Source organism: Rhinolophus ferrumequinum, chromosome 9 (genome assembly GCF_004115265.2).
Source record: "Rhinolophus ferrumequinum isolate MPI-CBG mRhiFer1 chromosome 9, mRhiFer1_v1.p, whole genome shotgun sequence".
In the NCBI taxonomy this organism is placed as follows: Eukaryota; Metazoa; Chordata; class Mammalia; order Chiroptera; family Rhinolophidae; genus Rhinolophus; species Rhinolophus ferrumequinum.
This window is the reverse complement of record NC_046292.1, coordinates 37828150-37852608: the sequence shown is the minus strand read 5'-3', so window position 1 is coordinate 37852608 and position 24459 is coordinate 37828150. Positions and strand designations below refer to the sequence as shown.

General features: G+C 38.4%; 1 protein-coding gene across 1 annotated transcript in view; it reads right to left on the bottom strand.

Moving 5' to 3' along the window:
• Positions 1 to 23557, bottom strand: part of SCP2 (sterol carrier protein 2) — a 104047-nt gene extending 80490 nt beyond the window's left edge. The window contains exons 1-5 of the mRNA XM_033114185.1: positions 23373 to 23557; positions 14021 to 14078; positions 8820 to 8891; positions 4609 to 4740; positions 3300 to 3364 (exon numbers count right to left, since the gene is read on the bottom strand). Coding sequence (XP_032970076.1) covers positions 3300 to 3364; positions 4609 to 4740; positions 8820 to 8891; positions 14021 to 14078; positions 23373 to 23438 — 393 coding nt within the window. The 5' untranslated portion in view covers positions 23439 to 23557. The remainder of the gene's footprint in view (positions 1 to 3299; positions 3365 to 4608; positions 4741 to 8819; positions 8892 to 14020; positions 14079 to 23372) is intronic.
• Between the last annotated feature and the right edge of the window lie 902 nt (positions 23558 to 24459).

Here is a 24459-nt window from a genome sequence, read left to right as displayed (position 1 = left end):
CTTTAATGTTTGAATTGAGAAAATTGAATCAGATTGAGCTCAGGAGTTAGATAACAGTATAATCTCAGATAAACAGGCTAAAAGTTATTTTCAACTCATTTTCTTACAATGATTCTATTTTTATATTGTAGTGCCTTCTACAGGAAAGTCTGAATTTACCAGAGAGATCAATTCCTAGGTATTCATGTTTTAAACAGTCATTAATTATATAATTTAAGAACCAATTCCCCTCAGGCAGGTGTATATATATCAGAAACTAACTACTTAACACTGGAAGAACAAAATTAAAAAGTAGGAACCACTATCAAATGATTATTACTAAAATGAAGATTACTTTAAAAATAAAGAAAATAGTATTAAATTAAAAAACAACTCTTTAAAATCATGTCAATAACCACATTCAAAGGTCTTTAGTCTTTAAGTTGTCAAAAATTGCTTAAAAATTGCTTCAATTTGCTTTAAAATTTCTAACTGCTTTTTTACAAACAGAATGCAAAATTCTTTCTAAAGCTGACATGAACCCAAAACTCAAAATCCATAGATATACAAAACAATTATCTATAACCTTCTGTTCTATAACAGTCTTCATACAAAGAAGATACTAATACTCAACCCACGATTCTATTTTTGTTTTGTTTTGCAGTTTCACTGTGAAATGCCTATGCACGCATTTCTTTTTATTTATCCTACTTTGGATTCACTGTGATTTTTCAATCTGTATATTAGTGTCCTTTGCCAGTTCAAGAAAATTAGCAGCCATTATCTCTTCAAATAAAGCCTATGCCCTACAAAAGAGCCAGAAAACAATTAACAAAATAGTAATAAGTACATGTCTACCAATAATTACTTTAAATGTAAATGGGCTAAATTCTCCAATCAAAAGACACAAATGGATAAAAAAATAACACCCATCCAAATGCTACCTAGAAGAGATTCACTTCAGACATAAGAACACACACTGACTGAAAGTGAAGAGATAGAAAAAGATATTCCATGCAAATGGAAACCAAATGAAAGCTGGGTGACTATACTTATATCTGACAAAACAGACATCAAAACAAAGACTGTATTAAAAGACAAAGAAGGTCATTATATAATGATAAAGGTGTCACTCCAACAAAAAGATATAACATTTGTAAATATTTTTATGCACCCAAAAGCATCTAAATATATAAAGCAACATTAACAGACAAGGGAGAAATAGACACCAATACAATAATAGTAGAGGACTTTAATACCCCATTTGCATCAATGAATAGATTATTCAGACAGAAAATTAATAAGGAAACATTGGCCTTGAATGACACATTAGACCAGACAGACGTAACAGATATATACAGAATATTCCATCCAAAAGCAACAAAATACACATTCTTCTCAAGTGAACAGGGACCATTCCCCTAGACAGATTATGTGTTAGGCCACAAAACAAGTCTTAATAAATTTAAGAAGACTGAAATCATATCAAGCAACTTTTCCAACCACAAAAGTATAAAACTAGAAATCAATTTCAAGAAGAAAACTGGAAAATTCACAAATGTATGTGGAGATTAACATGTTACCAAACAACCAATGGGTCAAAGAAGAAATCAAAAATCAAAAAAATATCTTAAGACAAATGAAAATGGAAACACAAAATTACCAAAACTTGTGGGATGCAGCAAAAGCAGTTCTAAGAGGGAAGTTCATAGTAATAAACACCTACATTAAGAAACAAGAATGATCTCAAATAAACAATCTAACCTTACACCTCAAGGACTAGAAAAAAAAGAACAAACCAAGCTCAAAGTGGAAGGAAGGAATTAACAAAAATCAGACTGGAAATAAATAAAATACACACTAAAAAATAAAAAAGACTGATGAAATTAAGAACTGGGTTTTTAAAAAAAATAAATAAGTAAACAAAATGCCTGCCTTATTTTCTCTCCCACCACTTCTCCATTAATTCCAATTAAACATTTATTATACCTTAGCACACTATCTTCCATAGACCTTAACTTCCTGCCAATTTTCCATCTTCTTTCTCTCTATAGTATATTCTAAGTAATTACTTTAATCTAGTCCAGCTTCACTAATTCTCTTTAGTTATGTATAATATCTGCTAGCTTTTGAATTTTCAATTATTTCATTTTTCTTTTCTAAAAATTCTTTTTTTTTTCCAGGTCCATTATGTTTCTTTTTGCAGTTTCCTATACCCTTAAGATATTTCCAAGCTTGTCTTTGATTTCTTTAAATATAGTAACCATATCTAAATCGGTGTCCAATAAATCCAGTTTTTGACATCTTCAAAGATCACTTTTTACTTTCCTCTCTCCTGGTTCTCAATTATGGTGCCTTGTCTTTTTAATGTTTGGTTTTCTTTGACTGCATCTCCTTGAAAACTTATTTTAAGAGTTCTCAAAGTCCAGAAGGAAAATGCTTTCCTCCAAAAGAAAATTTACATTTGCTTCTGTTAAGAGCCTAAGTTACTACCATTCTGGAACCAATTTAGACTCAATTCATGGTTTGAGGTTTCTTTGACCACCCCAGGTAATTAGAATTATCCCTATAATTTCATGAAAGTGGGGAAAATAGCATGTAGGAGAGGGGAGAAGTTTTACTTTGAGTTCACCCTTACTTAAAGAGTTTATGCCTACAAGATCGCAGTTTAATGGAGTGAATATTAAGCTTCTGACTCTGGGAGGACCTGAGCTTTGACTACTTTCTTCTTCATTCTAGGGGGCCATCAAACTGAAGCTCACAGCTTCCTCATCAGCAAAGGCCTTCAAGGCAAAAGCACTTTCAAATACTGATCTCAATTCTCTGGTATTCACCTGCAATTCTTCTCTCTTGTTATCTCTGATGCTTTTAGGATATTTTGCTTATATTCTATTGTCATCAATAGGAAAACTGGTTCAAATAACCTGGCTTGCCATTACCAGAAACAGAAGTCCCACATGTTATTAATTCTCTTCAATTTGTTGAATGGAATTAATTTTTGAATAAATGAATAAATGACTTTCAAATTAAACAGACAAGTCAACCTCAAATTTAATAACCTGACCTCTCTGAACATCAGTTTCAGGAGGTTGCACTAAATTATCTCTATCACTCTCCACCTGTTCTAAAATACCAGGATCTATGTATGCCTGTACATATATAATCTCACTTTTCAGCTCTGGCTTGTATCAGCTCATTTAATAACTATGCCAAATTATGTTCTATGTTTCTAATTAATAGGCACGACTTATGGTAGTCTTATGGGCAAAGTTTTCTCATAGTGTCATGACAACTCCAAAATAATAGTAAATGAGACTCACTTTCACTCCAAGGGATCCCTTCTCCATCTTCTCAAACCCAAGAGCCAAGACACAATTTGCTATACCTTGAAATAAAATGTAATTATTCTGAAAAATTAAGTTTCCAGACACCCAACAAAATACCATTAATTACTTCAATTTAAATAAGTAGGTTAATTTATATAAAATGGAAAAATATAACATAAAATTTTTAATAAGTAAAGAATTAAAGAAAATTCTCATATGCTTCTAGATAAATGGAAAACTCAAGAAGGCGTTTAATTCTTTCTTTGATCCTCAATGTTAGTAAAACTTTTGATTAATGTGGAAATATGTTTCAGTGAAGAACAAATAAAAATAATTTTGAATTTTAAAACATTAAATAAAATAAAGTTATTTTAAAAAGGATCCTGATCAAAATCTCAACAGAATTATTTTTGGAGGGAGGGAGTGCCTAAAAAAATGACATTAAAGTTCAACTGAATAGCAAAACAAGACAAAATTGCCAAAATTTTTCTTTAAAAAAAAAAAGAAAGAAAAATAATAAGATGGGGTGGGGGGCACGGGATACTAGCATTATGAACCAGTAAGACATTATAAAGCTCCAACAATTAAAACACTGAGTAATAGAGCAAAAATTAACAATCAATCAGTAGAAAAGAATAGAGGGCCTAATAAAAGACCCTACAATATTTGGAAATATAAAATATGATATATACTCAAGAGAACTGAAAACACATAGCCACAAAAAAAACAAAAGAAAACTGTACACAAATGTTTATAGTAGCATTAATCATAATAGCCAAAAAATGAAAACAACCCAATGTCCATCAGCTAATTATGGATAAACAAAATGTGGTACATCCATACAATGGAATCTTATTTGGACACAAAAAGAAATAAGTACTGAGAACATGCCACAACATGGATGACCTATGAAAATATAATGCTAAGTGAAAGCCACAAAAGGCTATATACTACATGATTCCATTTATATAATGTTCAGAATAGGTAAATCCTGGAGACAGAAAGTAGATTATTAGTTGCCAGGAGCTGAGTGACTGTTAATGGGTACAGGGTTTCTTTATGGTGTGATGAAAATTTTCCAAAATTAGAGAGTGGTTGCATAAGTCTGTGAATATACTAAAAAACACTGAATTGTAAACTTTAAAGGGGTGAATTTTATGGTATATAAATCACATCTCATAAAGTTTTTTTGTTAAAGAAATACATTATAAAACCATCCCTCTGATGACTGTGGAGAAATGATGAAGGGGGGGCAATAACCCCACATCTACTTAAGTACACTAGACTAATAAGCAGTACTCACCACCCTGAATTATCTGCCGGGCCATAAACAAAGCAGTGGAACCAGTAGAACAGTTATTGTTAACATTGATTATAGGAATTCCAGTCAGTCCCAAACTGTGATAGATAGCCCTCTGCCCACAGGTAGAGTCACCTGTATAGAAAAAGAAGTAAAATTTTTAATATACGCAGCATGGGATTTATGGACCTGCAACACAACATAATACTGCATTATGGTTTTTTCAGTATTATGTTTTTACTTAGCATACAACATGGACAGAATGATAAATACACCATTAACATCTTACTCAGAAGCAGTTTTAGCATTAAGCATCATTTACTCTGCAAATAAAGAATTCTCAAAACGCAGAATACATGTATATGTGCCCTTTCTTTACATAATACAGAGGTAGGAAAGTAGAAAAATGACCCAAGTAAAGGCAAACAATTCAATCTGGTTACAACTACATGATAAAGGAAGCAATATTTCATTTATACTGTTAGATATAAATCTTTTAAAATGTACCAGTTGTTGAAAACGCCATGATTTTCTCTTCATATGAGGTGTGATCAAACGATACGATGAAGTTTAAATTAAAAAAAAAAAATTATTACAACTACACAGCCATAAAGAAGAAAGAAATCTTACCATTTGCAACAACATGGATGGACCTAGAGAACATTATGTTAAGTGAAATAAGTCAGACAGAGAAAAATAAGTACCATATGATCTCATTTATATGCGGAATCTAAAGAAAAGAATAAGTGAATGAACTAATCAGAAACAGTTTTGGAGACAAAGAGGAAAAACTGAGGGTTGCTAGATGGGCGGAGGGGTGGGGGTAAGGAGGAAGGTGAGGGGATTAGAAAACAATCAGTAACCACAAGAAGGCCACGGGGTTTTGAAAATTAATCTGGGGAACATAATCAATAATGATGTAAAGATTTTGTAGGGTATCCGACAGACACGTGTCCCATTTGGGAGACCTTCTCAGGGAAGATGTAGATGCCTGATCACTGCACTGTACACCTGAAGCTGAACAATAATGAATGCCAACTATAATATTATATATATATATATGTATATATAGGTATGTATACACTTACAATAGGCAGAGTACAGCATTGGGAGTGGAGATAGTGGAAATGGGATGGCTCGGTGCGATGTCAGAGAGATAGTGGATGGGGGGCGGGGGTCCACAGTGTGAGGGATATAAATGATAAACGTCTAAGTAAAAAACAAACAAATAAAAAAAAACTCATAGATACAGACAATAGTTTAGTGGTTACCAGAGGGTAAGGGGGATGGGAGGTAGAAGATGAGGGTAAAGGGGATCAAATATATGGTGATGGAAGGAGAACTGACTCTCGGTGGTGAACACAATGTAATTTATAGATGATGTGATACAGAATTGTACACCTGAAATCTATGTAATTTTACTAACAATTGTCACCCCAATAAATTAAAAAAATAAAATTAAATTAAATTAAAAAATTAAAAAAATATATTACAGTAAAAGACACATTGACATTAATCCCCCTCAAAATACTCCCTCTGGGTTTGAACACACTTATCCCATTATTCTTGCCACTTTCAGAAGCAGTTCTGGAAGTCCTCTTTCGTGTCTTTAGTTGCACTGTCATGGCTGCATCGATGTCCTGAATCGATTCAAAACATTTACCTTTCATGGTCATTTTGACTTTGGGGAAGAGCCAGGAGTTACACGGTGCCAGATATGGTGAATAAGGTGGATGAGGACTCACCGTAATGTTTTTGTTTGACAGAAATTGCCATATCAGAAGTGATGTGTGACACGGAGCGTTGTCATGAGGGAGGATGAAACCATTGGCCCATTTCTCAGGCCGTTTTCTATGTACATCGTTTCTTAAATGCTGTAATAAGCCCTTATAATATTCAGAGTTCACCATAGTGTTCCTGGGTACAAACTCAGTTTGCACAATTCCATCAAGGTCAAAAAATACAATTAACATCACCTTGATGTTACAAGTGGATCTTGATTGACGCACTTTTTTCCTACTGGGTGATTTCCATTGAGAACTATGAACCCTGGTCTTAGAATCATAACCATGGACCCAAGTTTCATCTCCTGTGATGACATGTCTTAAAAAGCTGGAATTTGAAGCAGCACAATCTCACACAACTCCAATGAAATTCATAAATGCTGTTGCTTTTGTTTGGCAGTCAAAACGCATGGAATAAATTTTGCACTCACTTGCCTCATTCAAATCTGTTGTTTAAATGCTCTGAAACGGAAACATAAGATATGTTCAGATCCTCAGAAATTTCCCTAATAATCAATTGCCTGTTTAATCGAATCATTTCACTTACTCTTTCAACATTCTCTTGGGGTTTTGATGTTGAAGGATGTCCCAATCGCTCCTCATCTTCAATCAATTCAGAACCATTACGAAATTGCTTGAGCTACGTGTAAACTATCTTCATGGTCACTGCAGCATCACCATAAACTAATTTTAAAATTTCATTGTGTTTCTTTAGCACTTTTTTACAGTTTGAAACAAAAGTTCATGTTAATGCATTGTTCGTGATCCCTGATCACACTTCAAAACACACCTCTCAACCATAGGTCACACCCGACTACGCCGAACAAGTTGAAACTTGTCACACACTGTTATTAATGTTCATCGTGCCACTTCCTGTATCGAAGATCCCTGCCTTTCCACTGGACGGCACTTAGCAGCAGCATTCACTGTAGTTTTTGATCACTCATATTAAGTTTCCAGAACTTAAAAAAGTTTAAAAGATCCTGAGCACCAGGGCATTCCAGAAAAATAGTGATCCAAGTTGAATACACATTTGACTCCCTTTCCCAAGTAACATGGCCACCAAGGCAGATATACTGAAGCAGTATGATGCGAAAATCTGGAGGTACAGACTCTCCAGGAATCTTCAGGGGAAAACAGTAAGGTTCAGGACCTCCTTTTCAATAAATACACTGCATCTCTTTGACCTAGTAAATTTCCCTTTGAGAATTCTCTTGATATCTTGAAATCTCAAGGAAATAATCACAGATATACACAAAGATTCATCTACAGTAATGCTAACTACAGCCTTTTATAATAACTAGAAATTAGAAATAATTTAAAATGTCCAAGAAAAGGATATCATTACTACTACTAAATAAACTGCAGTAAATCCTGAAGACTAGAATATTATGCAATCATTAAAAATACTGGGAACATTCTAAATGGCCATTAAAAGTGGGTAGATTAAATAAATTATGATATTATTGATTATATTCCCCAAGCTGTCTTTCATATCCCCGTGGCAATCTTGTGATTACCAATTTCTGCTTTCTAATCTCACCTTCTCCCTCATCCCCACCCCCTCACATCTAGCAACACTTAGTTTTTTCTCTATATTTCTGAGACTGTTTCTGATTAGTTTGCTCATTTATTCTATTCTTTAGATTCCACATATAACGGAGATATATGGTATTTGTCTGACTTATTTTACTTAGCATAATATTCTCTAGGTCCATCCATATCGTTGCAAATGGTAAGATTTCATTCTTCTTTACGGTTGAGAAGTACTCCATTGTATAAATGTACCACAGTTTCTTAATCCAGTCATCTACCGATGGGCATTTCAGTTATTTCCACGTCTTGGCTGTTGTGAATAGAGCTGCAATAATCATCCGATGGACACTTGTCTTATTAGGGAGACCACTTCATGGACAGTGTAGATGCCTGACCACTGCACTCTACACCTGAAGCTGAAGCTGAATAATAATGAATTCAACTATAATTTAATATGTATACTCCACAGGATGTGCAGTACAGCATAGGGAATAGAGTCAATGAAATTGTAACAGCTGTATACAATATCAGAGGGGTAGTAGATTGGGAGAGGGGGGTTATCGCTTTGTGAGGGGTGTAAATGTCTAACTATTACATTGTTTTGTATATCTAAAACTAATAAAAAAATAAAAATAAAAATAAATTAAGATATATCTATTCTACGGAATACTGTGCTATCATAAAAAAGACCAAGGTAGCTCCTGTTTTGACAATCATGGCAAAAAAAAAATATGTGTTAAACTAGGCTGACACAAAAGGAAATCTAGGAATGACGGGTAAAACTCTGAATTCTGGGTTTTGAGAGTTAAAATCTTAAAAATGTTCCTGCACTGTTTATGTAGTTACTGCTAGATTTAGGTGAATAATTTTTAGAATATATACTTTGCCACGTACCATAAACATAGCCAATACATGCCTGTTCCACTGCTGAATAAGGGATCTGTGCATCAGCTAAAGCCTTCTGACCTATAAAAACAAAAGGATTTTATCAAATAGTGCTTTAAGTATTTGCTTTAGGTGAGTAAAAATTAAGGTTAGAGTTTTCCCAGAGTAAATCTACCTCTATATAGTCTATGTTCAATTCAAATGACAAATCCTTCATCAACTCATCAAGGTATCTCCTTTCAGAAGTACTAATTTCTTCCTCTAAGCTACTGCATCACTTTTTCACACCTCCTTTTTGATACTTAATATTTTCTGTCCTAACTGTATACCTAACTATAAATATATTAAATCCCAAGAGTCTTAAATCCTCTTAATGGCAAGGTCCTTATCTTACCCATCTCTGTGGCTCCACTGCACAGCTAGTGGGCAAAATTGGACAGAATGTCAATATTGAGGGCGGGGGCGGGGGAGCACTGGTGTGGTCATCTTGTGAAGCCAGAATCAAGAGATGATCCAGTCTATGGAACAAGAAATGGAGCTTTAAGGATGCTATCCAAAGTTGCAGAAATGACCAAGAGAGGAATTGAGAAAAACTATAAAAATAAACTGGGAAAATGAGAGTGGAGGTTGGTATGAGTGAAATCCTCATCTACCAGTGAAAGCCAACATATATCTAAAATTGATAAACCAAAAACTAGAATAAATGTGGTGGAATAAGCATTTATAAAGATATGGAGATAACCGCTGGAAAAACTAAAGCCCAACAGTTAAAAAAAATTGCCCAGGTCAGCCTGGTAGCTCAGGTGGTTGGAGCGCCGTGCTCCTAACACCGAGGTCGTGGGTTCTATTCCCACATGGGCCAGTAAGCTGTGACGTCTATAGCTAAGACTGTGAACAACAGCTCTCCCTGGAGCTGGGCTGCCGTGAGCAGCCAGCAAGCTGCTGTGTGCTGCTGTGTGCTGGCCGGCAGCGAGCCGACTGACTGCCTTAGCTGGGGCAGCGCAAGGCTCATAATACCAGCATGGGCCACGGAGCTGTGTCCTACACAACTAGACTGAGAAACACTGGCTTGAACTGGAGTGGGGGGGGCGAGGCGGAAGAAGGGGGGAAAATTGCCCACTGAGGAACAGGCCTGGGAATTATAAGTCATTCTGTGTTTTTTTCTTTTAATCATATGAATGTATTACTTTGATTGTTTTTAACTGAGAAGACGTATAATTGATTATGGGATTGGTTTAGTCACAGCAGTTATCTTTTCCTTTTTAGCACATGAGCAAAAAAATTTTTTGCTTATAATAATGCTGGTGAGATGTTAAGAAGAGCATTCTCATAGACTGCTAGTGAAACTCTAATAATGTAAACAGTCTGAAAAATAATTTGGCAAGCATCTTAAAAAAGTGATATTCACTGTTCCACTGAATCTACTTCAATCTGTCCTCAAAAGTAACCAGAGGCAGCTGGATGGCTCAGTTACTTACAGCCTGAGCTCTGAACAACAGGGTTGCCAGTTCGATTCCCACATGGGCTAATGAGCTGCGCCCTCCACAACTACTACCGTGTTTCCCTGAAAATAAGACCTAGCCGGACAATCAGCTCTAACGCATCTTTTGAAGCAAAAATTAATATAAGACCCAGTATTATATTTATATTATGTTATGTTATATTAATTACATTATTTATATTATATTATATTATATTATATTATATTATATTATATATTATATTAATTATATTATAGACCCGGTCTTATATTATAGTAAAATAAGACCAGGTCTTACATTAATTTTGGTTCCAAAAGATGCATTAGAGCTGATTGCTTGGGGAAACATGGTAGATTGAAGACAACAAGCTGCTGCTGAGCTGCTGCTGAGCTTCTGGAAGGGCGGACATACCTCCAGGCGGCTCAGTTGGTTACAGCACGGGCTCTCAACAATAAGGTTGCCAGTTTAATTCCTGCATGGGACAGTGGGCTGCGCCCCCTGCAACTAATATTGAAAAGGCGACTGGACTTGGAGCTGAGCTGCGCCCTCCACAACTAGATTGAAGGACAATGACTTGGAGCTGATGGGCCCTGGAGAAACACACTGTTCCCCAATATTCACTAATAAAAATTTTTTAAAAAGTTAAAAAAAAAAAGTAACTAGAGATGCGGACAAATATTTATTTAGCAAGATGTTCACCATAATTCTTCTAAAATGTCAAAAAAGTTGTCAACCTAAATGTCCAACAAATGTTATAGCATAGGGGCTTGCCCTGTGGCTCAGGTGGTTGGAGCGCTGTGCTCCTAACGCCGAGGTCGCCCTGGAGCTGGGCTGCCATGAGCAGCCAGAGGTTGGCGTGAGTGGCCGTGGGCTGCCGCGAGCCGTCCGTGCTGCAGGAGGAAGAAGGTGGGGGGCGGGAAGTTATAGCATAGATACGTCATGAAATATTTTAAAAAGTAATTTCACAATTTTAAACTACAAGAGACAGCCAGTATGTCTTCTAATTGCCAATGGCATGTTGTACCTAACATGCTCTACTCAGTGTCTGTGTGAACTTGCCCTGCGTTGCCTGCTACGTGGTAAGAGCCTTGAGACCTGTATACCACTCTACTGTGAATCCTTCCCAGTGCCCAAGATGTGCACGCTAATATTTATTGAACATGTTCTCCTAACATCAGGTTTTCTGTACATATATACTTCCAGATTCAAATCATTGTTAAATAAAAATGTTTTAAAGGGATAAGAAAACAAAGGAAGCACAGATGTTAACTATCTGAAACAGTTTCAAAGAGCAACCTGGTATTGCTCTACCACTTAAATGAGTGTGTTTGTATTTAGGTGCAAAGGGGTCCCTCTGAGGGAAAGGAGGATGGAGGAATGTGTAAAGAGCAGAAGTCTCTAAATGATGAAAGTGACAGGACACAATTCTGCTGGTTGTGTTCCCCTCCATTCTATGCATTTAGGAAATTACAGGAAAGAAAGTGGTAGCAGAACCTCCTCCTAAAACCAGTTTGGACAATTAGAGGGTAAGGCTTCTGGACCTACTATTCCATGAAACCAATCTCCTTGCCTCATCACCACAGTCTACAAATAAGTCCAGAGACAGCAGAATGTAAAATCCTTTATAGAATTTTAGGGTTTTTTCCCCCAAGTTGTGCTTGAATGTACATTCAATTAAATGTGACCGATGTAGTCTGAAGGTGCACGTATCTCACCTAAGACTACATCAGATATGTCAGTGGAGTCTCCTTTTGAATTTATCATTTCCCTACATACTGAGAACCAAGGGATATTTTTCAGATGAAAGTTGAGTTTTAAAAGTTTATTCTGGGCCGGCCGGGTGGCTCAGGCTGTTAGAGCTCCATGCTCCTAACTCCGAAGGCTGCTAGTTCGATTCCCACATGGGCCAGTGGGCTCTCAACCACAAGGTTGCCAGTTCAGTTCCTCGAGTCCCGCAAGGGATGGTGGGCAGAGCCCCCTGCAACTAAGATTGAACAGGGCACCTTGAGCTGAGCTGCCACTGAGCTCCCGGATGGCTCAGTTGGTTGGAGTGCATCCGCTCAACCACAAGGTTGCTGGTTCGACTCCCGCAAGGTATGGTAGGCTGTGCCCCCTACAACTAGAAACAGCAACTGGACCTGAAGCTGAACTGCGCCCTCCACAACTAAGACTGAAAGGACAACAACTTGAAGCTGAACGGCACCCTCCACAACTAAGATTGAAAGGACAACAACTTGACTTGGAAAAAAAAAGTACTGGAAGTACACACTGTTCCCCAATAAAGTCCTGTTCCCCTTCCCCAATAAAACCTTTAAAAAAAAAAAGTTTATTCTACATAAAAGTTCCTTTATTTAAATGAAGTTTATTTTCCTAATTATGCTTGCAAAAGAAGAGAATGTTAAGCAGTAAGCAGAGTCAATTAGGCTGCATTTCTTGTTACTAGTCCATGCCCACGGTTCGTTTCAGACTTCCTAACTTCACCTCAACATTACTATCATAATAATCAAAATATTATATTCACATATTACTAAAGTAACCTCAAAATTCGTAACTAAACAAAAGGAAGAAAAATATACAGAAAGAATTGTTTAAAGCATCTCTCACTTCAGACACAGGCAGAAGCTGTTTGGAGACATCAGTCAAGAGAATATTTAACAACACAAAAGATAAATATTAAGTGAACAGTGTCCACCCAGAGAATCAATATCAATTAATTAACTCTCATGAACCTTCCTTTTGGGGAGCAGAGATGCTCTGTTTCCATGTATAGTAATATCCAATACTGAGTTAAATAAACTCAGAAACAAAATCCAAATATATGGGCATTGGGTACTAGGTACTACTGGTGCAGATAAGGAGTAATGTCTAATGAATTACTACAGTAATGGTTTTCGGGTTGCCTGGCAACAAGCTAACAGGAACAGGATGGGGCGGGAAGGCTTCCCAGGAGGAGGACTATACCTAACAACTTCATGAGACCAAGTTGCTCCCAAGGTCTCCAGGCTCTGGGAAGCTGGTATTTCCCAGCACGTCCTTAAACAACTGACACCTAAACTTAGACTGCTTGGCCTTAAGTCTAAAATATTTATTTCCACCATGTAAAAAAGCTTTCATGCTTGTCCTGGAACTCAGATCTATAGTTGAGACAGCTGCAGCCTGGCCCAAACATGTTTCTCTGAAGTATGCCTAGAGAACAAGGACCCACACACCTAAAGACCTTTCTCTCTTTGAGTTCCAGCTCACTAGTATTCACCCAAGTCCTTTGCTTAACACTCACTAGAATAAACAATAACAAACAGCATCACCTTATTTAGCCTAGTGAAAGAAAAAGAATTCTCCCTGTTGGCTCAGGGCAGTATTACTGGTATGTAATACATTTTGAATGTGATTATCCCTTTCCTAGGAGAGGAAGACACTAATTTTGTCATAACTCCTAGAATCAAATTGTTCCTTTTAATGACCCTACCTTTCTCTCCCACAGAGCCCTTTGCTATCCCAACACATAGTTGGATAACACATAAAATCACAGGCCATTGTCTGCTCTGGCTATCTAGCTAAGAATGCCCCAGCTCTTTTTACTTTCTCCTCTCCAGTGAGCCACTAGACAATTGTCTGTATACGTTCTTCTCCCTTGACCAGGCTTCCTTTTATGGTTGCAAGACTGCAGCACAATTAAGACAGACCACACAATAAACTAAAACGTTCAAAGATCTAAATGTTCTATATTACCTGCTTCTTTTGCCAAGTCAGGGTAGTCTCTTGAATTCTCAACTCCAGGCTTCATGAACTAGAAATATAGAAAAGATAATAAATAGGAACAAGTTTAGTTAGATTGCCTCACAAGAGATTCGCAGAAATTCATTCATCTATTCATTTAAATAAAAACATATTGGGCATCTATCATATTCCTGGATTTAATATATAGTCCTTACCCTCAGGGAGCTTCCAGTCTAATGGAAAATAGGAAGTTAGACTACAGTGTAACAAGTACAGGATGATTTGGGAGAGACAACTACCCAGACTCAGAGGGAGGACTAGAAAGGCTTCCCAGAGGAACTGGGACATTTCCAGAGGACATTTAAATTAAGTCTTTAAGGACGAGTAGTAGTCAGCTAAGTGATAAAACGGGAAATTCTAGAGCAAGGCCTAGAAGTAAGAGAATGTGACTCAATCCAGGTACTGTGAACAATTTTTATATTGCAAAGGTTGAAGCACAAGATGGGAAGTGACAAGTATTAGGAATGGAAAAGTAACGTAGGACCAAATGATAACTACTAACATTTACTGGAAATTTACTGCATTAATGCATTGTGTGTAAGCACTTCCCATGTATTAATACTTTTAATCCTCACAACACTAAGAAGTAGGTACCGTTATTATCACCACTTTATAATAAAGAACTAGAGCACAGAAAGATTAAGTAACTTGCCCAAGGACACACAGCTAATAAGTTGTAGAGCTGAAACTTCAGATAGTCTGGCTCCAGAGCCAACTCACAAGGGAACTTATAGGCCCTCCTATGATGTCGGGGCTTTATCCTGAAGACAACAGATTTTTTTTAAAAAAGAGACTGAAATAAAACAATGAGATATTATTACACACCTATTAGAAAGGCCAAAATCCAAACACAAAATGCTCACAAGGAGGTGGAGCAACGGGAACTCTCATTCATAGCTGGTGGAAATGCAAACTGGCATAGCGACTTGGGAAGAAAGTTTGGTGGTTTCTTACAAAACTAAATAGACTCTTACCATTACCAGCCAGAAATTATTCTCCTTGGTATTTACCCAAATGAGTTGAAAACTTATGTCCACACAAAAACCTGCATATGGATGCTTATAGTAGCTTTATAATTCCCAAAACTCAGAAGCAACCAAGATGCCTTTAGTAGGTAAATGGATAATCTGTGGTACATTCAGACAATGGAATATTATTCAGCGCTAAAAAGATATGAAATATCAAGCCACGAAGAGACATGGAGGAACTTTATAAATGTATAATATAATACTAAGTGAAGAAGCCAATCTAAAAAGGCTACATACTGTATGATTCCAACTATTGGACACTCTGGAAAAGGCAATACTATGAAGACAGTAAAAAGATCAGTGGTTGAAATGAGGGGTTGAGAGCAGGCAGAGCAGAGGATTTTTAGGGTGGTGAAACTATTATGTATGACACTATAATGGATTCATGTCATTATTCATTTGTCCAAATCCATAGAATATATAACACCAGGACTGAACCCTGATGAACTGTATGGACTTCTGAGTGATAAAGATGTGTGAGTGTAGGTTCACTGTTTGTAACAAAGGTACCTCTCTGGTGCAGATTCCTGATAGTGGGCGAGGCTGTGCATGTGTGAGGGCAGGAGCATATGGGAACTCTGTACTTTTTGCTCAATTTTGCTCTGAACCTAAAACTGCTTTGAAAAAATTAAGCCCTGTTTTAAAAGAGAGAGAAAGACTGGGATGAGAAGACCTGCATTTTAGATCATTCTAGATGCAATGTGGAGAAATGAATGAAGGGAGCAAGGCGAGAGGCAGTGACACCAAATGGCATGATTCTGAAATAGTCCAAGTGAGAGCTGATTAACATAGTAGCAAAAAGGATGGGAAGAAGTAGACAGCCTTAAGAAACACAAAGGAAGTAAAATCTACTGAACTTGGTGACTGCTTTGCTGGTCAGTGCTTGTACTAAAGAGAAAAGGCTTTCAAAAATTTCTGGCTGCAGGGGAGGCCGGATAGCTCAGTTGGTTAGAGCGCAAACTCTGAACAGGGTTGCCAGTTCGATTACCACAAGGGCCACTGAGCTGCAGCCCCCGCAACTAAGATTGAAAACGGCGACTGGACTTGAAGCTGAGATGCGCCATGGAAAAACACACTGTTCCCCACTATTCCCCAATAAAAAAAAAAAAAATTTTAATTTGTGACTGCAAACCACAGTAAAATACGTATTACAACACAACCCAGCAGAAACATACAAGTAACTGTCCCCCTAATTGGGTCCAGGACCCCTCCCCAGATACAGAAACCCACAGGTACTCAAGTCCTTTATATAAAATGGTGTAGTATTTTCATATAATCTACACATATCCTCCTGTATACTTTAAATCATCTCTAGATTACTTATAATACCCAATACAATATAAATGCTATGTAAATAGTGTTATGCTGTATTGTTTAGGGAATAATGACAGGAAAAAAAGTCTGTACATATTCAGTACAGATATACCCATCACAATCATTGTAGGCCTAACTACATAGTATACGTCAGCAATAAAATAATATTTTTTTGGAATATTTTTGATCCATGGAACCCACAGATATAGAGGGCCAACTGTATATTCATATATAATTAAAGCAAAGTCATTACTTACCTTTAATATTAAAGGTACAATATTTTCTATTTTTCAATTTTTTTTAAATCTAGAGGCAACCTTTAAATCGATTTCATGACCCCCCCAAAGGGTCACAAAACCCAATTTGAAACACGGTATAGATACTTCATGGAAATGCCACACTTTAATGCACAGTGCTAAATCCAGCGGTTGAACTAAATCAAAACAAAACATTTAACATTTATTCCTTTCTCTGACCCATCCCAATAATTTATAATTTCTGAATTACGGAATCCTTCATAATTCCCTAATTCAGAATCCAAACATTGCCTATTCTTCCTACTTACTCTTCAGTTCACTAGTCACAATGAGAGCATTTACAGAGAGCTTACTATAAAGACTACTGTGCTAGGCTCCAGCAAGTAATACCCATTAATGCATAAATTACCAGCCATGTAGTGAAATAACATCACGTTCCCATTTCTTACTGAAATCAAGGCAATTTTTAAAAGGTTAGTCAAGCAAATAAACACACACAACATTACTCCTTCAAAATTAAAAGCATGTTTAGGTGAAAACTACTAAAAGTCAATTAACAGATTGGATAAATTATTACATGAACTAGGTTACACAACAGACTATGTTACATCAATGAGCGTGTATAATCTATGACTACACATAAAACCCTGGATGAATCTCACAAACATAATGTTGAAGAAAAAAGCCAGAACTAATCTATGGTATTAAATGTCAGAAGTCAGGATAATGGTAACCCTTTGCAGGCAAGGAGTCAGTGACTAGATCAGGATAAGTAGGATTTCTGAGGGCTGCTGATGTTCTACTTATATATTGTATTTTCAGTTTTTATTTTTTTAATCAAAGAGATGCAAAAAAAAAAAATAAGTATCACAAGGCTTATAATAAAAATGGCAATCCTGTTTCGTTACTCCTTACCCACTAGTCTTGCTCCCAAATCATCCACTTTCAACACTTTTAGATATTTTTTTATAAACTGCCATGTTTCTAAATATCCTTATGCTATTATTTCTTTCTTTATCAATTTAAGAAATTATGTAATGATATCCAGTAAGGGCCAATAAGAATTAGTTCTCTTGGGCCACCTCATATTTACATTTATACTTCCCCCGTCCTCCTTATATAGTTGAATCACAATTTTTTATTAAATCAGTTCTCAGCGTTTACCTTATTAAGTAACTATTTCTTACTATGGAGCCAAGTTAGGTGTTATGATTATATTTCCTTTATTGTAAATTTTGGTGTTTTTTCTGTTGTTATTAACTGCCTCATTTTTTAAAGTTTTAATCTTTTTATTGAAAATACCAGAGATACAGAAACACACACATATACAGCAAAAAATGTGTATGTTGTGTATATTCTAATAAACTATTTTAAAGCAAACACTTGCAACCACTGACAATATTCTCTCCTTCACCAAGCTCTAGTCAGGCTCCTCTTCTCTCTACTAGGCTTCACCATTGGCCTATAAAGACTTAAACACTAACCACGTTTCCCCAAAAAATAAGACCAGGTCCTATATTAATTTTTGCTCCAAAAGATGCATTAGGGCATATTTTCAGGGGATGTCTTGTTTTTTCATGTACAACAATCTACATTTATTCAAATACAGTCATATCATCTTCTTCTGGAACATCGCCATAATGTACTGTGTCCGTCTGGCTGACGATCTTAACTGGGGCTTATTTTCCAGGTAGATCTTATTTTCGGGGAAACACAGTAGTTTGTAATAGCTCCAGGCCACATCCCTGGGATGGCCCTAGCTCACTTAAAGTACCTGGCTGAGAACACTCAGGGCTGCCAAAAGAATCTGTGCCAGCTGACACCTAAATAGGACCCAGGTCTCCCAGTCTCTGTGGAGGGTAAGAACCTAAGACTGAATAAGCTTACCAGTTAGCAAATACATCTGGGTTTCATGTGGACTACCCCCTCTCCTTCACAGTTTTTCTCAGTTTTCACTTCCCTGACACTAATGAGCCACCACTCACCACCCTCATTCGCCCTTTAAAACACCCAGTCACCTCTGTATAAATCAAAGTTGAGTTCAGTTTACATTGGACTCTTTTCCCTTTTGCAATAGTATATTACTCATTAAAATGTCCTAATGCTTTATCTAGTGTTCACTTTTATCTTTAACACAACCATGCAGACCAAAATATTGAACTTTGCCTGCCACTCCAGAAATTTCTAAAAGCACTCTGTCCCAATCTCAATCCCCACCCCACTCCCAAAATAATTCCTATCCTGATTCTTACTGTAATCATTTTCTTGTAATATTTTATAGCTTTCTCTCCCAAGTGTGTATCTGTAGACACTACAGTTTAGTCTTGCCAATTTTATTTATTTATTTATTTTTTAAAGATTTTATTGGGGAAGGGGAACAGGACTTTATTGGTGGAACAGTGTGTACTTCCAGGCCTGTTTTTCCAAGTCAAGTTGTTGTCCTTTCAATCTTAGTTGTGGAGGGTGCCGTTCAGCTTCAAGTTGTTGTCCTTTCAGTCTTAGTTGTGTCGGGCGCAGCTCAGCTCCAGGTCCAGTTGCCGTTTTCTAGTTGCAGGGGGCACAGCCCACCATCCCTTGCAGGCATTGAACCGGCAACCTTGTGGTTGAGAGCCCGCGCTCCAACCAACTGAGCCATCCGGGAGGCAGCTCAGCTCAAGGTGCCATGCTCAATCTTAGTTGCAGGGGGTGGAGCCCATCATCCCTTGCGGGACTCGAGGAATTGAACTGGCAACCTTGTGGTTGAGAGCCCACTGGCCCATGTGGGAATCGAACCGGCAGCCTTTGGAGTTAGGAGCATGGGGCTCCAACCGCCTGAGCCACCGGGCCGGCCCCTAGTCTTGCCAATTTTAAAAAAATTTTATGGGCCTTTTAATTCTCTTTTAATTTATAGGATCCCCTCCACTACTCTTTTCTTCTCAATCTCAATAAAGAACCCAGAACACTTGACCTGTAGCTTTCCAGAGCACAGACTTTGCCAATTGTATACTCATGCAGTTCAACATGTTCCTCTGTTCTCCATATTTCCTGTAAATTGGAAGCTGGATACAGAAGCTTGTATGATCACATTCTATCCCTTGACAAGACTAGAAGTGACAGTATATTCTATCATCGGGAAGCATATGTCTGATTGTTTCTCTCTGTGTGGTGTTAGCAGCTGTTGGTGCTCAATAACTAATTCTAGCAATTCTCAAACTTCCTGGGCTCAGAACGCCTTTACTCTCTTCGAAGATGTCAAAGAGCTTTTGATGATAAGATCTGTATTTATCAATATTTACTATCTTACCACTTAAAACTGAGGACATTTAAAAATATTTTTCAATTATATTGAAAAAATAAACCCATTACATGTTAACATTATTTTTATTAAAAATAACTATATTGTCCCAAAAAAAAGAGATGAGTGCCATTGTTTTGCACTTCTGCAATTCTCTTTAATATCTGGTTTAGTAGGAGACAGTTGAATTCTCATATCTGATTCTTCAATGTTTGCATTATGGTGTTTTTGTTGAAGTCTATGAAGTGGGTCATAGAATTATCACACATAAAAGAATTAGAAAAATTAAGTGCTTAATTATATAGTCCTGACTTCAAGGGCACTAGAACTTCAAAAAAGGTGACCAGCGTAATTTAGAGCAGTCTGAGGAAATTTTAAGAAAATACGGGACGTGGACTCTGAATGTCTGTGGCCTCCCAAAATTCACATATTGAAATCTAACCCTCAATGTGATCATATTTGGAGGTGGGACCTTTGGGAAGTCATCAGAACGGAGCCCTCACGAATGGGATTACTGCCCTTATAATAAGAGACCCCAGAGAGCCTCTTTGCCCTTTCTTCCATGTGAGGACATAGCAAGAAAACAGCCATCTATGAACCAGGAAGCAGGACCTTACCAGACACTAAATCTGCCCTCACCTTGATCTTGAACCTCCCAGCCTCCAGACTGTGAAAAATAAATGTGGGTTGTTACCCAGTCTATGATATTGTTGTTATGCCAGCACAGAGTAAGACCAGTTGTTGAAAACAGGTAGAATTTAAATCAACAAAAAGAGGGCATATCAGGAGGTAGGTGGCATAAACAAAGGGACCTGGCCTGCTCTCATCCAGGTGGCAGTTGTGATTTAGCTGTTAAAACCTGTTGACATTCACAATAGGAATTCTAACTCATTTCCTACACAGATAATAAAACCTCATTAAGAGAGTTTCAAGTTGTCTGGATAATTCAGCTATCCAAATTAAAAACCGTAACACAAGAACCCAACCAGTTGAGATCTACCAATGGAGCTTAAACTGTTACCTAGTAAATTTCTCCTCTTCATCAAACCCTGCCCAGAGTTCCAAAAGATCAAACCCAGAGGGAAGTACATTGGCCTAATAAGCACATCAACAAAGTTGCTTTTCATACTCCCAATTTCTTCCCTCAAGACTGTAACTAACACCTCTGACACCTTGTGGGGACAGAGCCCCAGAAAGCAGTTTCCAGGCTCTCAGCCTCACATAGAAAGGTGCTGGCTCAGGTAGTAAATGGCCATCGACTGTGATCAAATGGCCATCAGCTGTGGCTAGTTGACCGTCAGCTGTAACCAGTGAGCCATTGGCCACGAATATAACTGCCGTGGCTACGCTAGCTAAAAATGGGGGCTAGCAAGAAGATGGTGGCTGAGCCTGCAAGCGGCGCAGTGAGGGTTGCGAACGGTGTGGCTCCTGTTTCCTGTGTCTCCAGCCCAGCTGCCAGCGAGAGTATAGTAGTATGACTTCCCTACCTATGGCTCCGTGGGTGTTCCTTTTTGGCCTAGCCATATCCTGCGTTCTTATGTGGGGAGCGGGACCAGAGACCCTGCAGGCCGCCCCGCATGACAAATAGCACAGCGAGCAGGGTCCCCCGCACGACACACCTCCACCTCCCAACGTGAGGAAAAGAAAAACATCGCCTACTTCCTAAAGGGTTAGAAAGCTCTTTTTATGTGCTTTCTTATATAGCCAATATAACCAGACATCCAACAGCCAATAAAGGATCTGACGGCATTGATACCATAATTTGAAAGGTTTTACAGTCCACCTATATTGAAGGCCTCTCTCCCATGAAACAATAGGATGATGATCTCCAAGTATGTTTTATAATATATTAGTTAAATATATATATATATACAATTGTGTACTCATAGCCCATTGGTAAAATAAAAAATTTCAGGATGATTTCTCAGAAAGAGAACCTCCCCTAGGAGCTCTTTCACAAAGCACATCCATTTAGTATTGTTCAACTAACATTCATTGAGCGTCTTCAGGCACCAGATACTATCAGGGTGCTAGAGATACAGCAATGGATTAGACATGGTACTCCCCTTGGAGGAGCTTACATGCTAGGCAAAATACGGACATAGAAACAGAATTTCAATATAACACAGGAAAATAAAGGTTAAGTACAGGGGCTCTGTGGGACACTCAGGAAGATCAGAGGCTTCACGGAGAAGATCTGAACTGGCCTTTGAAAATTGCAATGAAGTTAACCAAATGAAGACAAATGGTACAAGTAGGGAAAAGAACAGAAGCAAAGCAACAGAAGCGTAACAGTGAAACTAAACAGTGGAGTCAAACTAAAAAAAGTTTGGCATTACCAGAGCATGGGGGTGGTGACTGTGTCAAAAAATGAGACTGTAGGAGCCTCTGGCCTTCTAAGTACCAAGCAGAGTACCACATGAGGAACAGAAACAAGGCTGGAGGATCCAGAAAACCTGCCACTTGTGCCAGGACGCTGAACAGCACTAATATTTCTCCTCCTCATCCATATTTCCAACTGTCCCTGAGAAGGGAGCCAACAAAGAGTACAATGGTCCCCCCCCTTAACTGTAGGAATATTTTCCAAGACCCTTAGGGGATCTCTGAAACCACAGATAGTACCTAACTCCATATACCGTGTTTCCCCAGAAATAATACCGGGTCTTATATTAATTTTTGCTCCAAAAGATGCGTGAGGGCTTATGTTCAAGGGATGTCATCCTGAAAAATCTGCTAGGGTTTATTTTCTGGTTAGGTCTTATTTTCAGGGAAACACGGTATACTGTTTTTTTCATATATATATGTCGATGATAGTTGAATTTATAAATTAGGCATAGTAACAATAACTAATAGTAAACTAGAACATTTATAACAATAACAATAAACTGTAATCAAAGTTATGTCAATGTGGTCTCCATCTCTCATAACTCAGATGGCTGCTAAGTGACTAACAGTCGGTCGTGCATACAGGGCATACAGCATGGATACAATGGATAAAGAAAGGATTCACATCCCAGGTTGGATGGAGTGGAAGATTTCATCATCCTACTCAGAACTGCAATTTAAAAATTATTATTTCTGCAATTTTCCATTAAATATTTTGGAACCCGATTGACCACAGGTAATTGAAACCACGGTCAGGGTGGACTACAGTATTCCTACGAGCGCAGAGCTGGTGACACTACGATCCCTCAGAGACACACTACGTCACAACCCACCCGAGCCGCCATTCTGACGTCCCAAGGGCCAAGAAGCAAGGTCTGGGCTGTGAGATGTCCTGGGCGCCCTCAAGGTTGGAAGGATAGACAGACGTACAGTGCCCGGCCCTGACCTGCCCCGCCCCGTTTCGCGGTAAGCTCGGGCTTCCCCTGGCCTCACCCGCACAAAGCGGAGCAGGGAGCCGGACTTGGGGGTTCCGCTGCGCAGTTTACCTTGGTCATCCCAACGCCCACCACAAAAACCCGGCGCAGGGGCGGAGACTGTGAGTTTGGAATCATGGCTCGAACCGTGGAGATAGGAGGCGGGCACAGCGGACAACCGCGCAGCAGACGCGAGTGCAGACCGACTGCAGTAGCTCAGACACCCGACCTCACTCAGGAATGGGAACCAGGCAGGAGGGGGCGAGGGGGCGGGGCACGCTCCAGCGGAGGGAGGCGGGGCGACAGGGGCGCCTGAGCATGCGCGGAGGCGCCGGCAGCGCGCGCACCTTTGGGGTGGGGCGGTGTTACGTAGCTCTTAATAGATAGATACCTACGCTAAATGTCATCTCATTTTTTAAATTATCGCTTCAATTCATTCGGGCATTGTCTACATTCATGAATTTAACTGCCTCACCTTCCATATGTATCTCAATTTATCCCAATCTTATGCTCAATAATCGAATTGCAAAAATATTTATGACTGTGAATCGCTAGTTTCTGCCCCCACTGTCCGCCCAAACTGCTTTTGTAGAGGTCATCAGTGGCCCTGTTTAGTTCATTCTGGGCAGATCAATAAAGAGTATTCAATGAAACCTCTCCCCTCCTCCACTTGTTGAAGACCCCTCCCCCCCAAAGCCACTAACAATTCTGGCCTCCATCCGATGGCTGGACTGGTAGGTGATCTGGAAATAAAATTCTCTCTTTTTAAAATCGCTGGTGCTTGTTGGGGTAATCACTATGTCCATTAAATGTTAAACGAAAATGGCTCTAACCTCCTTCCTGGGTCGGATGGGAAACTAAGTTCTTCTCTGACTGTCGTGATTAATTGGGGTTTATCCTGGTCATTTCTGACCTCCCGCCCTTGCTTCCAGTGAATTAGTTCAGGTTATGGATCATCTAGCCATCCCTCCATTTTCCTTTCCTCTATATTGCTGGACGCAACTTCACTTCCTTCAATTCTTAAAGAACCACAGGCACAAGACTGCATCAGATAGATTTTTACAGAAGGTTGGGGAGCAACTATGGGACTTTGCCTCTCATCCTCAAAGGGATTAATGCTAACTGTTTTGGATTGAATTGTGTGTTTCGCCCCCAAACA